Genomic DNA, 17,024 nt, shown 5'->3' on the forward strand with positions numbered 1-17,024 from the left:
CATCAAATTAAAATACCTCATCACCAAATGTGAAAGTGTTTTGTACATTCCTATTTTAAGTATCGTCGACTGTAAATTTCCCTGTCAGGTTTTTAAGGTTTTTTATTGCAATTGACGGTAATCTCTATTTGAAATATTTTCCACCAAATCAAAATACCTAATCACCAAATTAGAATTCTGTTTTGTACATTCCTATTTTAAGTATCGTTCACTGTACATTTCCCTGTCAGGTTTTTAGGTTTTTTATAAAAGCTTTTGCAACAATAAATTTTCATTACTAATCAAATCATAAAAAATTATTGTGTCATTTCCCCCTCCTTGATCTCCGAACTCCAAACCAAAACGTACAGACTTTGCCACCATGGTGCACTTGGGTAGCTATACCAATTGGAACTGTGATGTTGACACCGGAAAGCTTAGGATTTTATTGTGCAAGGCGACAGTACTGATTTTTTTTGAAATAATTGAAGCATAAGCAATTATTTTGGATATCTTATATTCTCAGTAATTATTTATACCTTAGTAATACTAAATACAAATTTTCATTAACATTAAAACTATAGATAATTTATGGTATAAAAGTAATTTCTAAGCCTTAAATTTAATAATAATATCTTTGTTAATATTTACAATTCGGTATGATATATTTCATGAAAATTTACATTTTTACATCATTTTTTGACTATATTTACATAATATACAATGTGAACTAACCTAAAGAAAATCATTCCGATTTGGAATTCGTTAAAGTTAGTATTATTGGAAGGGGTTTTACGCTATGTTAAAATGTACCCCACTGGGATTATTTTGAAAAGTCACGAGACAGTGTGTACTAAAGGTCATATTTTAAATAAACATTCCCTTATCAACCGACTGTGTGGGCTGTTTGATTTTTATATCAAATATTTTCTCTTTGCATCTGTGTTTGTGGACCACATGTAATAATTCTGTAAAAACTTTTTACAATCTCCAAAGACATCGTTTTTGACCTTTAGGGTAGGGACGAGTGTAACTCAATTTTAATGATATTAAATAAAATGCTGATTGAGCTCTACCTTAATTAAGATGTAGTTCATGAATTTTGTTTCTAGCATGTTGAAAAAAGTTTCTGAAAACATCAGCACTTTTTAACAAGTCATTTCCAGAAGATTCTCAACCTCCATGGTCAAATCTGAGCAAGTTTTCCAACGCCGTAGTTGATTCTCGATGTTTTTGTTGCCTTCCATGTTAAATTCCCATAACGATTGTTTACGTTCGATCAACTGTGTTTTAAGTTCGTTCATTTTGATGGCAGAGACATTTGCGAAACACGATTTGCTTCTTTGCTGATGACGATGTCCTTGTTTCTTAGAAAGCCTTTCCTCGTGTTCATTTATAATTTCATTAAATTTTGTCAAGTTCTTTTGTCGCATAACACTCAACAGTAGACTCCTCGTATTCTCATCTTTGCATAAATCCAAAGGTAGGTTATTGTTTTCATCCCGAGCGAAACAGTCAGCGCACGAGTTAACCAGTACTCTAACAGTGTTCACATCTCCGCTGTACGATGCGGCGTGGAGAGGTGTCCAGCCACATTGTCCGATTCTGTTAATGTCTATTTTGCCAGTATCGATCAACATTGAAGCTAAAGTAGCGTTGCCATGTAAACAAGCGAATTCAAATGGTGTGAAGCCACCTAACTCGGCTTTAGCGACTAGCATACTGTTTAAATGGTTCACTCTAACATATTTGAGCCCCTCAACGATAGTTCTGAGTAGTGGCATATCCTCTGTGTACAAAGCTTGTACGAATATCTCGTTCATATTGGACCTCATTTTGACAACCATTTTTCTCGAAATCTCTTGACTTTATTCATGTATCAAAAATTGTTCTGTGTAGTACAGTCGAAAGCTTGCGTGAAGGCTTTTACGTCCTTTCTCTATCGCGTGTAATTTGATTACTAACTCGACTAAATTGTCAGTACAGCTTTTTATACTGTCTTTCGTAAGCAGCGATTATTTAAACAAAAGATTTGTCGTTTATTACATGCTCTTTTTTCCCATGAATAGCTCTTGTCATTCACACACTGATTCAAATTTCTCAGCCTGTTCCCTTACAATGATTTGACTTTTTCTCTCTTTTTTATAAGCAAGCGAACAACCGCCTATGATATCCTCGTTATTTAATCGAATATTTATTATTAAGCTAGCAGAACTTTCATCCCAATAAGTAAGCCTAACAATTGATGTCAAATTCTATTATAACCAGTGAAAGTGCCGTGAAAGTGCCTTCTTACTTAAAACGTTCGTTTTTATTGTATTGGACAATTTTATGCTTATAGCAAGTATAATATTATTTTTATTAGAGTAAGTTTAACCCTAGCTATTGTTTACTTTCACTTAAAAACGTCGAGATGAAAACCCACTGAATTGCTTAATAACGTGGTTGTTCAAACTTACAAGGGTTTCCCCCGCTCTCATGAAAATTTTGGATTTGGTTTTCTATCACTGCCAAGAAAAATATTACAGGATGGGAAAATATTTTGGGCAGCATTTAGGGGATTCCTTTCTTACTGGTATCGTGATGAATCCTAGGGGCATTTGGGTATTTACATTTGACGGAATGCGCGACGAAATTTGCTTTTAACAATTTTATAAGAACAATGAGGTTTAAAATTGCCAAAAAATAAAAACAAATTTAAGAACAATGAACCCTGGATTATTCAATTCCAAGAACTTCAGGGGTCAAGTTACTCAATTTCACCCTATAAATAAGAACAAAATAAGATCAATTTGAGGGCCCAAAGTGCCAAAAAATAAAAACATCCGAGCTTCATCAAAAATCTGCTACTGGTTCTTATAAAAGAGAGTGTTTTGCCTGATAACTCGGATGGAACCCTTCTTTTAAGATCTAACCATTAGACCAAAACTTGGGAACAACAAATTAAGGCTATATAGTCATTTTAAGAACACTTAAAGAAGGAGCATTTTTAAGCCTAAAAATCTCAAAAATTAAGAACTAGCTAGGCTAGGCAAAACTTTACTTGTTTTTATAAATTGTACATTTTATCCTATGTTTACTTCATCTGAGAAAAAAAAGTCAAAAGTTTTGCGACTTTCCGGAATCTTTCCTGAAGCAGTTTTTGTCATTTTCGTCTTACAAAACGAAAGTACCTAATTTCTAAATTGGTCTCATTACTGCATTTGTTATGATGGAAAAAAGTACCTTTTGTTTAAATGAGGGGGAAATATTAAGTCAAGACATTATCTTGCTAATTACAAAAAAAATCACCTAGTGGACCTCACCATGGTAACGAGATGGATTCAGTGATTGTAGTTGACAAAGCAGTGTTGATTATTAAAAGAAAAGTCGAAAAATTACTTCTATAAGGGTAAAGCCCCTTTTCAATATTTTCTTTAACCCAAGAAAGCTAACAGCTTGAGACTAAATTTCAAATGCTGATAGACCATTACACGAGCCGACTTCTTTAGTTCCTTCTAGGATCAAGGAATAGACCTTTTCATAAATCATGTCACGAACATCACTTGCCTCGTACTCAAACAATCGCCACGGTGATTATGTCTCTTGAGACATTAAATCAATTTTTATGAATAGGAAGTAGTTTTAATAAAATCCACTGGGAGTAAATCACCATGGCAATCATCTCAAAACGAGGCAAGTGATGTTCGTAACGCAATTTATTAAAAGGGGTATTCGTTGATCCTAGAAGGAACTGAGGCTCATGTAATGGGTAGGCTGGGTCACCCGGTGGCTGGGCTGGGCCACCCGGTGGCTGGCTAACAACAAATCAAACTTATTTAATTTTATTCATTTATATGCTTCTTAGTGACTGAAGCTTCTGGTAGTTGTAGAATATTGAGGCCAGGCTATCCCCAATATACTTTAATGGGATAAATTTTCGCGGGGATTAATTTTCGCGGATTTCGCGGATTTGGGTGTCATCCGCGAAAATAAGTCCCGTTGGAAATTTGAAAAAGGCCCATCCGCGAAATATTTCTAAACAAAACTCAAAATATGTCAAATAAATACTATTTGAATGGTTACTTGCATCAAAGAGGCACAAATAATGTGTATTTCAACAACCAATATGCATGATTTGACAGTAAAAGTCACAAAATCGAGAAAATAATGCCCCCCAATAGTGCCATCCGCGAAAATTAATCCCCGCGAAATCTTAAAATTTCGCGGATGAGCTCAACCGCGAAATTTAATCCCCGCGAAAATTTATCCCATTAAAGTACACCGTGACGGGAAATACAAATTAGTTCGAGTTAAGGAAATTTCGAGCTATGGACGAAGTAAGGTTTTTGAAGGCAACTGAAAGAACTTAAAAACTTGTTCGAGTTAAGGAGACATTCGAGTTGTAGAAGTTCGAATAATGGAGACTCCACTGTGTCACTATATATTGTGACGGATGGCCAGCCTTTTTTTCTTACACCCTTCATGTCGGAAATCAAATGTCTCTTCTACTTGACACCTCTTTTAAAAATAGCAGGGCTTTTTCTCGAATTGGAAGTGTGGACAAGTGTCGAGGACTTCCTGGCGTAAACTTGTCAGCTCCGGTGAGATTTCGGTTCAAAATTTGTCTGACGCACTTTATTTGCTTCGTAATTTGGTGAAAATTTCACAAGGTAATGTTTGACTTTTTCTTGGAACACATAAAATGATAAAAGTAAGTTATCGGAAAATAGAGAGTGAAGTCATCATTTTGCTCCATCAGCAAAATTAATCCTAATGGCTCTCACGTAAAATGACGTTCTGTTTATCTTTTAATGTAAAAAGCCCACATAGAGATAAGTAAAATGGAATAAAAAGATATATCTAAAAAGGTTTTATATAAATTATTGTAATGGGTTATAATGAGTAATCACATGTAATTCGTATCTTGATGTAATTCTCGAGCACGGGTCAGACGTAATGTTTGACGTAAACGGAAGCTTTCCCCTATTTACAACGACAAAAAATCCCCTAATGTAAACTATGGGTGATGCCCTTTTGGAAAAAGCATTTCATTCACTGATCTATTATTTCTTTCTTCGATGGGAAAAGCATGGCCTATGTCTCAAATAAATAAATGACCTTTGTATTTAGCGGAGAAATTAAAATTTTGACCCTCTTACTTACTTGAAGTATATACGCGTTTTTTTTTTGTAAGAACATCCCAAATTTTAGAAGCCTTGGGATGTTCTTAACTTTTTGGGTTTCAAGCATAAAGATTTTCTTAAAACGTTCTTATTTTCAACATTTTGCGACCATTTTTACCCAATTTCCTAAGAAAACGTGTTTTTGAGTCCAAAAAGCCGTTAAATGTTCTAAACTTGTTCTTAACATTTTGGCTATCATCGAAGCCTTGTTTTCTTATATAGTTTGTTCTTATAAAAAAACGTGTATCGCTCCAACTATCAAACCTTGATTTTTTTTTTCTGCACCAGGTTGAATGGATATCAGAAAAGACAAATACGCACGCTCAATGACAAACAGCCAAAGCGTAGACACGTAGTCCATTTGAATTTTCCGGCTGTTAAAATTTTATTGACAATAGTTGTGAAACAATCTAAATCTTGCAATTAACAGTCAGGACACACAAGTATGACAATATATTTGCAGTGTTATGTAAATTTTCCTGAAAATGAATACCCAACCAATTTGGATTATGTAAAGTGCCTGTAGTGGCACAAGATATTAATGTGATGACCAAATCTTATCACTGTTGAAAAATTCCATTTCATCGTAAGAGAGACAATTTTAGCCACATTATTGTGTCAGGTTGACAGTCGGAAAATCATGTACACGCTTTTTTTATATAAGAATGGTATAAATCCATTTCATCATGGGTATTCTTTACTTTTTTGGGGAAATCATCCTATAATCTTACAGCATTCTTAAGTTAGGATCCTAATCAAACTAGATTTAACTTAGTACATACGTCTCAAGTATAAAATGGCATTTTTGTGAAAGGAATGGGCCTTACTCAAAGTTACTAAAAAAGTCGCCTCTTCAGCTAAACACCAATTCTTTTCCAAAACATGGATGAGTATTGATTCAATATAAGTCAAGTTATTTTGCCTATAGTAAATCATTAACTTTAAGGCTTTATAGGCTTCGGTGGTTGGCTTTCATTTCATATTTGGTCAATCAATACCATGAGAGGGAAATTGAATACCAGTGGGCAGTAGATAAGGCCTGTATGGTTTTCAGTGAGCATTGCTATCTCGTTGTCATTCGTTTGTTATTGTATATGGTCAGTATTTTGCTGCGATTGCCTATATTCTACATATTACATTCTATTCTATCCTTACCGAAGCTATCAAAAAGGGAGCTCGATTTTTTCTAACTTAGCGCAAAATTTACTTTATTGCTACAAGGGTTGATTTTGCAATATATTGCTAGTGTGTTAAAGTAATTAATTGACTCCACTATGGCAAATGGTAATAGGCTCAGAATGGCATTCTGATTCAAATTGAATTGATCAATTTCCACAAATCAATTTCAATAATTACTCCATCTGTTTGTTTATTCCGGTGTGACAAAAAAAATTAACTCCCCTAAATAATGACTCCCCCATCATAGTAAACTAGTAAATAGTGACTCCCCACCTCAAAATAAACTAGTAAATGAAGACTCCCTAAAGTTACTATTTCCTAGGAAATCTTGACCCCCTTTGGTTTAAAATGACTCCCCTCTATTATCTATTACAAAATTATTTAAAAATTCATTTGGCTATCCAGGGCTAACTCTACAGATCCTCGTAAGAGAAATACTCCATCTGAGGGAAGCATTTCCTACAAGAATTTTTAGATTTGGCTCAAAATTTGTATACTGTATACTTCCCTCTTTGTAAGATCATGTTACAAAATACTGGCGAGAAACCGAATGAGGAATAAACGTTTAAACTTCGTGTCTACCGACAATTACGTGAAAAATCTGTTCTGCGGAATACCATACATTCTGAAAATTCTTAAAGTTCCTTGAAAAATGAAAGAATTTCGGCAAAAGGTGGGTGTCAACGACGAAAATCAGCTCTGCAAAACATTCTTATTTCATAGCCTTGAACGAGAAAAGAAACGAATTAGCAAAATTTAGCATCTTAAAGCAATTCTCAAGAGGTTTAAAATCTGAAAAACAGGGGACAATAGAAATCAACGAGAGAATGCGCTTGTCACAGTGATCTTTTAGAAAAAATATTTACAGTAATCCCAATGTGATGAAAGTTAGATACAGTACGTCCATAAAAAGTTAGTTCTCCGTCTTTGAAAGTGGTATAGCTTTTCGAATTTTTGGTCAATTTTGAAAATTCTTCCACAGTGAGATGGAGCATTTATCAGGCTTTCCAAAAATATAACTTTTCAAAAAAAGCTTCACAACATAAAGGAAAATCGAAGATTTAAGCAATGCTACAGTTCAGTGGCTCCGTAATCATCAATTAAATCTTTTGTCTATCTATGATTTTACATAAGAAATTATGCTTATAACCTTTTCTTGTATTGTGCTAATAAATAAAGAGTTTTAAATAATTGTGCTATGATGAAAAATTTTACATGGTTCGATGCGGAATTTTACGAGGATTACAATGGTATAAAAATCGCAATGTAAAAGTTTTTGCCTGATTTTTAAAAAAATCTAAAACTGAAATCTTATAAAAGTTGTCAAACCGGTTTTCTTTTGATAAGTCAAGTTAATTTATCGTTAAAATTGTTAAGAACATAACTATTAGTTAAAAACTTGATTTTTAAGTTTTAGAAATCTTTTTTGAGCAAAGTCTTTGTACTTTTGAATGGAGGGGAAGATTTCCTTTCTAACGGTATAAAATTTATGAAAAATTAATTTTTCTATCGAAGGCTATGGCACTTTTAAAACAGAGGACTAATTTCTCCTGGACGTACTGTATAAATAAAAAGACAACTTTGGTAAAAACTGTAACAAACAGATCACACGGCTATAAAACAAAAGAATGTACAAAAGTTTTTCTTTAAGGACCTTAAAATGATACTCGGGAGATCTGTTAGAAAGGTGAAGGAAGAATATCTTGCAAAGACATTCAAATACGAATGCTAAAGGGCCCTTATGTATGGATATATATAGTAAAGTAGTGTGAACAAACAATGACTACTTGGGGGGGGGGGGCGGGGTCATGATAAACTAGTTTATCTTGACTCCCTCAGCTTTTTAAGGGAAGTCATTATTTACTAAGGGAGTCAATATTTCCTAGGAAACTTCTACTCTAGGGGAGTCATTATTTCCTAGTTTATATTAACTGGGGGGGTCAACATTTACAGGGAGTTAAAATAATCCGCTACACCGGCTTCTCATTATCCTTGACGTGAGGCATTGCGAAAAATCTGATTTTTGTAACAGATGAATTTGTAAGTCCGTGAAAAATCTGACATTCTTCTAATGAGTTAAGACTTGCTAAACCAATCAAGTATGAATGGTTCTTTAGAGTCCCTTTTTTTTGCTTACGCGAAGGAACGAAAGAAATTTCACAAAAGACTCATGAACAACCAGGTGCTCGAATAAGCCAGATCAATCTGTCGCCGTAGTGAAATAACCTCTCAACGTCTAACGCAAATGGTAGAATTTAGAATTCTAACATCAAGATATTTTCAGTGAAATTGATGTTGATTCTCCCTAGCTACACAAACCTCACTATCCGCATCTGGCTAGCCGCCTTTTCACACTTTGTTAATTGAAATCTTATTATTTACTACAAAACGCCTTTGAACCTTTTGAAATAGGTTTCTTTTTCAAACTGAAGACTTTTAATTCCGTCCCATTCTTTGCACATCCTGGTCCTTTAAGTCATCTGGAAATCCCGTGTTAAGCGTGCTTTCTTTAGCCAATCCTCATGTTTTTCCGTCAAGCCTTTTCGGGTTGTCTGTTTTTTTCGGGAGCTGTTTCTGTCTTTAACGTTTCTTTATATTCCGTTTCCCGAAGATATTTTGGTACTAGTATCTCTAAAAGCGTTGTTGATTCAAGATATCTCAAGTTTGAGATAGACTCTCTTCTTTGTTGAGTAGTTCAGATTGCATAAATTTTCCTTACAACTCTATTCCACTGACCTGGTGAAAACTTTTCTCTAGTTGGGATAAAAACATCTCCCCTTTAAAACTATAATATTTCCTATTAAATTCTGAGCTTAAAGAAATGAATGTATTTCAGTGAAGTTCAGCCCAAAAATCTGAACTTTGATTAGAGAATGATAAATGAACAAGAGCCGCAAAGATGCGGATAAATATTTCCTTTACAAGTGTTAAAACTAGCCATAGCTTGCACTAAACATGCCACCCATAATTATACTTTGGCTTACTAAACTAATACAATATGAAAAGACATTTTAGATCTGGTAGTAGTTCAGTGTAGAAAAAAACTTTTTGCACAAAATCAATTTTGCATAAAGCTTTCTTTCAAAAACAACAAGTCTATTACACCAATAAAAAAGTTAGGCGTATTATAACAAAAGATAAATAAATGGGAATAAGGCTCTGTAAAAAAAATCAATAACCCGAGGCATTCATAAAGTACGTTCAGCTATTTAGACCTAATTTCCCTCCCCCTTTTAAACTTTCTTTCATGAAATTATTTGGCAGCAAACGTACTTTGTGAGTGTTTCTCTGCCTTGATTGATATAAATATAAACCAAAATATTACTACTTTCGATGTTAAAATATAAAACTTTCATAGAATAAACTATAGAATAAACTATTTTTATGTCATGTGTTAGATCTGTACAAGTTGTATCTAAATTATACAAATAATCATCAATCAGAATAAACTACATGATGACCAACGATGAAACGTGTCAAAAAGATTTCTTTCGACTCATAAATGAATGGAATAAAGGTAACAGAAGGCAAAATATGCTAAAAGTAAAGTAAAACGTAATGCAAAAAAGTTCACTTCGATCAACGTGTGCCCGCACATGTTGTTCAAAGAAGAACTTGAACAAAAGCTAAGCCATTAGGTCGATTTCCTTGTAAAACTCCTTTCCATGTGAAAATGGCATTATGTGGAAATGGTAAATTCTTTTAGGAATTAGAACATTTCTATAGGACAATCTTAGACTCGAATCGTCAGAAGAACAAAATAAATAATAACGTTTTATGCTAATGCAAACTCGGTTATGGTTTCAATATTTAACAAAAATCTTAAAAACAATAAAGTTTTTCACCAAATCAAATCAAATCAAATCCACTTCTTCTTCAAGTTCTGTAATTTTTGTGATCGTGCGTTTGTTTTTTGAATAAGTTATTTTAACCATGTCCGACAGCTCTAATATCTTATCTTCGATATCTTCTTTTTCAAAATGAAGAAAGTTCTTTCCCAGGAAAGGATGCAAAACCTCGGGGAAGAACGTTAAGGAGAGAGGATCATCATCGTTATTTTCAAGTTGGACATTACCCACAAATCCTAATGGTAGTTTGCTAATCAATAATCTTCCTCCACAGAGCTGACATGAAAAACTCTTTTGGTTTGGGGGCACTGTGATTTTTTTCTTACAATGAACGCAAGTTGGAAACAGATCAACGGAACATCCAATAATGGAAGCGACGATAGTAGGAAAGAATTTATCCTTGTGGGCTTTCTCTATTTTATCCCAATCTAACATATCCACTGCATCCCAATTAACATCTGTTACAGCAGAAGCATCAATTTCGATTGTTGACGTGTCAGTCACATCCAATTTTGGATAAGACCAGAGTGTTTTCAGTTTAAGTTGGGTAAACTCGTAAACAGCCTTTTCGGTGGTAATCTTGTCTATCATCTTTCCCCACACTGTGACTGAAATAGAAGAAGTAGTGGTTTCCACAATGACTCCATCTCTTGCTCTTTCATTGGATTTATCCTTCTTTTCAACGACGGTTTCATCTTTGATCCAGGCGAACGCACCTTTTACGTTAAAAGTGCCCATTTCATTTGATATGATGGTGCTGATGGGCGTGAACAAATTATCTTCATAATTAAAATTAACGGTAACATGCTCCTTTATGACCGTCGAGAATTTGTAAATTGAGTTATAAAACAGCACGTTGTCACCTTGCGTAAGCTTTGTCAGTCTAACTGGTATTTGCCGCGCGTCTAGGAAAAAAGATCGTTTGATGGAACGGTTATGTTTTTTCATCACGCGAATAATGGATTGTTCATTGGGTGATGTCTTCAAATGTACATCAAAATATTCGTTTCCAGTGTGCTTGCTCATGACTGATTGAGTGACATTTGTAATGTAACCAGTTAAATCTAAATAAAATTAAATTTATGATAATTTAAATAAAATAAAATAAGGTCTAATTTTTTGGGGGGAGGAATTTGAGCTCTGAAAAACTACCTTAAAGGAAGAAATTTTGCCAAACAGAAAATTTGGTGGATTTGGCCAAAATCCGCCAAATTATGTTTCCGCCAAAATTTCCTTTTTCCGTCATCCGCCAAATTAAATTCCTGCCAAATTTTCTCATATTTAGTTCAATTTTTCACTATTTCTCCCCCAAAAGGGTGTATTTTTAACATTTTCACCTTGATTTTGAACTTTAAAATCCATTGTCCCCCAAATTAAATTCACGCAGAAATTAATTTTATTGCTGATCCGCCAAATTAAATTCCTGCCAAAATTTCTTCCTTTATTAAGGGTAACCCAAAAATTGGCATTTGAAATCAGACATCGTTCAGCTTGACATTGTCAACTGAATTGTAAAATGAAGTTAAATTACCTTGTAAATTAGCAGATTGCTTAGCTGGTGATGAATGAGAGGATGATTGTGAATGAGAGGATGATGGTGTTGATGGTGAATAATAAAGTCGTTTTCTTCCTGGGGCCGAGTCTTTAAAAATGAAAAAATTAAATTAATAGATATTTTTGAAGTTGCATGAGGTAAGAGTTACCATTTAAAAATTGAAATGAAAACAGCTCAAATATTTTTTCCTATTTTTTCGCTTGTTGCATGTAGACATAAAATGTGATTTCGAGAATCATCTAAAACTGTTTGTATATAAAAATGTGATTGCCAATTTAAACTGTACCTCTATTACTGCTTGTAGATGAAGATTTTTCAGGCGTTTTTGTATCAGCTTTTTCAGGTGTTGTTGAAAGAGAATCTAAAAATAGAATATTGAGACAAATATAGTAAAAACAAAAAAGGATTTTAGTCAAAATAAATTTTGAGCAAAGAGTTTGCAAAATTAGCTGCAATAATCAATTGGAGGAATTAGTGCGGATTAAATCACCCTTAAAAAAGGGGACTAATTTTTTGCAAAACATTTTTTCCCGAAATTCAAAATTTTTGCGAGAAGTTATTTTTGCGATTAGCATAAATTGATAGATTTTGCTGGAATTAAATTTCGCAAGTTTCGCAAAGGTTTTAAGAAAAAAAGCAGAAATTACATATTTTGGCCCTATTTCCTTCTTTACTGAGAGAAGCTTGGAAAAGAAGATTTTCGTCTTGCAAAAAAAAAATAAGATAAAGAAGAAAATTCGCAAAATTTGATTTTGCAAAATTGATATTAAAAAATAGAATGTAAAAATAAAACTAACCTTGTGACATTGAATGGTTTGATTCGGAACTCATTTTTTTTGTCAATAATATTTCAATTTTTTGATCTGAAGTAAAAGTCAAGATTTCATATACAAAGGTATATTGCAAGAAATTTTACTACCTTTAGCGCCTAATTAAGACAAGACATCACTAACTGTGAATGTGCAAATTATATGCATTTCTTTTCATTTGTTATTTGTGCTAATTTTTCTAGTCTCCATTCTTCATGCAAACTTTTTCCTTCATCCATTTCTTAATATCTATTCTTATTTCTTGATGCTAACTCTTCTAGTCTGCTTTCTTCGCGCACTCTAAATTTAAATCTTTTCCCATCACTCAATTTATTTATTCTTTCGAATGGAAATGATTCAATGACCATGTCAGTTAGCTTTTTCACACGTGATAATGCAACATAAGTTAAACCATCCATGCTTTCTTTCTTTCCCAAATCCACTACAACTTTATCTAATGTTAGACCTTGAGATTTGTGAATTGTTATTGACCATGCAAGCTTCAAAGGTATCTGCATCCTTTCTTTCTGAATATTATCTTCAGATGAAGTCTCAACGATAGGCACGATTGGAACACAACTATCTTCGTCATCAAAAAAACTTGGCCCTGTATATTTATCAAATTTTACAATAACAGCTATAGGAAGCGCAGGTGGTAGATGGTTTCTTTGAAATATTATGTCTTTGACAATGCCTAAACTTCCGTTACAAAGCCCTACATCTGACCACAAGTTTCTTGTAAGCATTACTTTGGCACCTTTAGCAAGGAAAACTTCATTTACTAAACCAAATTCTTCTGAGGAAGATTTTGACGCACTCGGTGGAGTATTTTTTGCTTTGATGACTGCAATAGGTGATTGTAAAGAATCCAACATTCTCCCATTATGTTCTCTCACAACTTCATTTGCAAATGACAGTCTAATACATTTATCATAGTCAACAGGGTTTTTTTCAGGCTGTCTAGTCAAGAAAAAATTCCAGTCTTCCATTGTTGATTTTCCATTTCTCAAATTTTTCAAAGCTTTTCTAAATTTCTTTTGAGACTCATTCTCACCAGCTGATCTCATATTTGATTTGAGTTTCACAACAGTTCTAAAACAACAATAGGCAACATAGCCAGCAAGTGCTATTTGATTTTTTGGAAAAGAGCTATACAAAACATCATCCATAACAGGTGGCAGTTGTGCAACGTCTCCAACTAATATAATAGATATTCCACCAAATAATGTTTCCATGTTTCCCTTAGCTTGACGACATCGACTATCTATCCAGCCTAACATTCTTTGGCCTACTACAGAAAATTCATCAATAATGATATACTCTATATCTTCAAGGTCAGTTTGTAAATTATCAAGTGAATTTCCTTTGAGTTCATGGTTCAGTTTGTTTCTAATTGGCAATTTAAGAGTGCTGTGCAACGTTTTCCCATTAATATTGAATGCAGCAATACCAAAATAGGATGTCAATAAACACTTTTCACCGAGAAGTTTTTTAATGCAGTTAATCAAATATGACTTTCCACTTCCTGCTATCCCAGTAATTATCATTTGCAAAGGGTCTGCATTTATTTTTTGAGCATGATCATGTACAATATTGTAAGCTTGGAGCTGTTCCGCATTTAAGTTTTCGACTTTATATTGACTGTAATCTGTGGCATTTTCGTTCTCAAAAGTTTTTTTCTTTTCTTCAATCCAAAATGGCATTGCATTAATTTGCTCTTGAGTATAGGAATCAAACGAATCAGTCCAATACTGTTGATTTTCTGAGGAAATATTATCGGGTATGGAATTCAGGTCAGCAATATCCATCCAATCTTCACGTAAAAAAATATTTTCACTTTCGTCTTCATCACTTTCTTCATCTTCAAGCTGACATTCAAAATTGTTTGCATTGATGTAATGCCTTCTCCAATCTGGAACTAATTCTCTTCCTAAAGAGCTGTTAATAAACTCCTTCCATTTCTGGCAATATGTCTCATTGGTTGCAGGTGAACCTTCCCATAGACTATCTATAGAATCATTCCATGGTTTGTACTTGATCAATTGAAATTTACAAAATAAAGGATAACTGTCATTCTTTGGGTTTGGACTATAATTGGGAAAAGTACGAACAACAACTGCATTTTTCCTTTTTTGAATCTTTTTATCTTTAGCATTTATTTTCCAGTTCGAAATGAAATCTATGAGGTTACTCTGCCTAATTTCGTTATCTTCATATACATATCTAGAAGCATAATCATCTAAGAAAGAGGTCTTGGTTTCAATGTCATCATTGACAATTTTCATTTGTCTTGATCCCTCAAGAGAGCAACTTACAACATCAAATGAAGAGCAATATAGTTTCAAAGACATAATTTGATGCATAACTTCTTGAGCACTAAAGTCTCTTTCACCGACAGATTTGATAATCAGTTTTCGAAAAATATTACCAGAAGTCTCCTTTCCTGAAAGATTACCAATGACAGATGTAAACGCTTCTTTTGCAACATCAGATATCTTTTCTGCTTTTGATGCATACTTAGCAATATAATTCAAGCAAGCATTGTGATCAAGGATAATTTGTATATCACAGTTAGCTCTCCATGATTGTAATTGAAGCTGTTGATGCCTATTCATTCTAGGATCGTTTCTTTTCAGAACAATGTTTGGAACATACTTCTCACCACCTCCTTTCAATTTTACTTTTTCAAAGTTTAAATGTGTTTTCTCACAGTATTCAAAAGGAAATTTAAAACGACATTCCTGTTTTTCATTCTTGGTTCTGAGACAATAGGCGGAACTACACTTTGTATGTCGTTGAACGCAATTCGCAAGATCTATGTAATCTTGTTCTAAATCTTCTTCAGGTATATCCTCAAGTCTTTTTTTGCAAGGATGAACATTTGGCTTTTCCCATTCATCAACAGGTCCTTCAATTGGATTCATAGCTGTCATTAAAGAATCTATATAATCACAGATTTGTCTTTCTGCATTGTTTCCTTCAATTACAGCAAGATTTAAAAGAGTATTATTTTCAAGGTCAATCTCTGTTTGATTTGATAAAGTTTTTTGAGCCAAAAAACCTTGCAGAGCCTTCTCGGTTAATTCACATATTCCTGGATCATCTTTCAATTTTGCTAAACCGTGACAATGTATAGAACCACGCATGACAGCAAATTCAAACCTATACCAATGCCATTCTGCATTTAAAGATTCATACAACCAATGTTTTACAAAACTTTTTACTCGTTCAGTGAAAAGCCAATCTACTATATGGGGATTATCAACAATGTTCTGTCTAAAGTCAGCAGATTCAGATTCATCATTTGAAGAAAATAAATCATGAATGTCCGGCCAGTGAAAATCAGCCATACTTAATGTCCAAAATATAGTCGGTGTGCCCATTTGTGTTATTGTGGCTTTTAGTTTTTCCTTGACATCACACCAATAGGCATTGGTACCTGTAACATTCTTTGAGTATCTTTGCAGTTTTTTCATTACTACATAATGATCATTGTCCCTTACGAGATCTTGCAAATCTTCAATGCTCAAGTTAGCTTCACCTGGGTTTTGCTTGATAAAAAAATTTCCTTGACTAATCAACCGTTTTCTATAAAGCATATTGAAGCCCCAAAATGAAAATCTTGGATGAGATGCAAATCTATAAAACCACTTTCCTTTGTCATCAATTTCTGCAAATTTGATTAAATGCTTCAATTTTTCGGCAAAACTCTCTGTTTCACTTTTTGCTATTTCCCTTATAATCGCAGGATTAGTTGGGTCACCTTTTGTGTCTGGAAACAATGTTGGAAACGCAAGACTTGCTAAGTAGGGTGTATTGAATTCACTAAGTGGAGAACTTCCAATATCAAGTTCAGTTTTTGTATTCAAAATTTCACTTTTTGTTAAGTCAGCTTCCTTTGCTTTCTTTAGTTTGGATGGTAAGAAACTTCTCATTTCAGTGTTTTCATCAAAAACACGTTCTTCATCTTCATCATTAACTGGACCTAAATCTGGTAATTCTTCCCTTTCACTGACATCTTCATTTTCCGCATCACTTTCGCTTTCTTCACCGTTCTCATTTTCACTTTTCTCATTCATTTGTACATGCAAGTCTGGTAAATTGATGAATCCGTTTTCAGGGAGTTTTTGTAGTCTTTCCATGTTTATGTTGATTTCACTATATAGAAAGTTATTGGGTTCACCTTTTCATTTTTTCCAGTTAACCATAATAATGCCTGTAAGATTTTTTCACGTCGAACAACAAGTTCTTTTGAGGTATTATTTTTCCCATTTATTTTAAAAATCATTATAGGAATGTCACTGGGCTCTCTTGGTAGGACATCTGCAATTTTTTGTACATTGTGAGGCAGATTCAAAACGTGACCTTTATAAGCTCTCTGACCTCCTCTTGGTCGGGTGTACACTTGCATTACAGGAAAAGCTCTAGCAATAAGCATTTCTTCAACTTGTGTGAGACCTTTGAGTGCTTCTGGTACTGGACTTGGCTT

The 17,024-nt window shown here is 33.8% G+C and overlaps 3 protein-coding genes across 3 annotated transcripts; all 3 read right to left on the reverse strand.

Moving 5' to 3' along the window:
• Positions 1-777: 777 nt before the first annotated feature.
• Positions 778-1,951, reverse strand: LOC136816415 (protein phosphatase 1 regulatory inhibitor subunit 16B-like). The gene has a single exon (XM_067072738.1). It carries the CDS (start codon positions 1,824-1,826, stop codon positions 1,128-1,130), a length of 699 nt encoding a protein of 232 aa, XP_066928839.1. The 5' UTR covers positions 1,827-1,951; the 3' UTR covers positions 778-1,127.
• An 8,170-nt stretch (positions 1,952-10,121) lies between these two features.
• Positions 10,122-12,557, reverse strand: LOC136816504 (uncharacterized). Its single transcript, XM_067072846.1, has 4 exons — positions 12,524-12,557; positions 12,013-12,087; positions 11,703-11,813; positions 10,122-11,235 (listed from the first exon to the last, which is right to left on the reverse strand). The coding sequence occupies exons 1-4, from the start codon at positions 12,555-12,557 to the stop codon at positions 10,178-10,180; spliced, it is 1,278 nt and encodes a 425-aa protein (XP_066928947.1). The 3' UTR covers positions 10,122-10,177.
• A 220-nt stretch (positions 12,558-12,777) lies between these two features.
• On the reverse strand, positions 12,778-16,677 carry LOC136816506 (uncharacterized). Its single transcript, XM_067072847.1, has one exon. It carries the CDS (start codon positions 16,675-16,677, stop codon positions 12,778-12,780), a length of 3,900 nt encoding a protein of 1,299 aa, XP_066928948.1.
• Positions 16,678-17,024: the final 347 nt, after the last annotated feature.

Source organism: Clytia hemisphaerica, unplaced genomic scaffold (genome assembly GCF_902728285.1).
Source record: "Clytia hemisphaerica strain Z4C2 unplaced genomic scaffold, Clytia hemisphaerica genome assembly, whole genome shotgun sequence".
Classification (NCBI taxonomy): Eukaryota; Metazoa; Cnidaria; class Hydrozoa; order Leptothecata; family Clytiidae; genus Clytia; species Clytia hemisphaerica.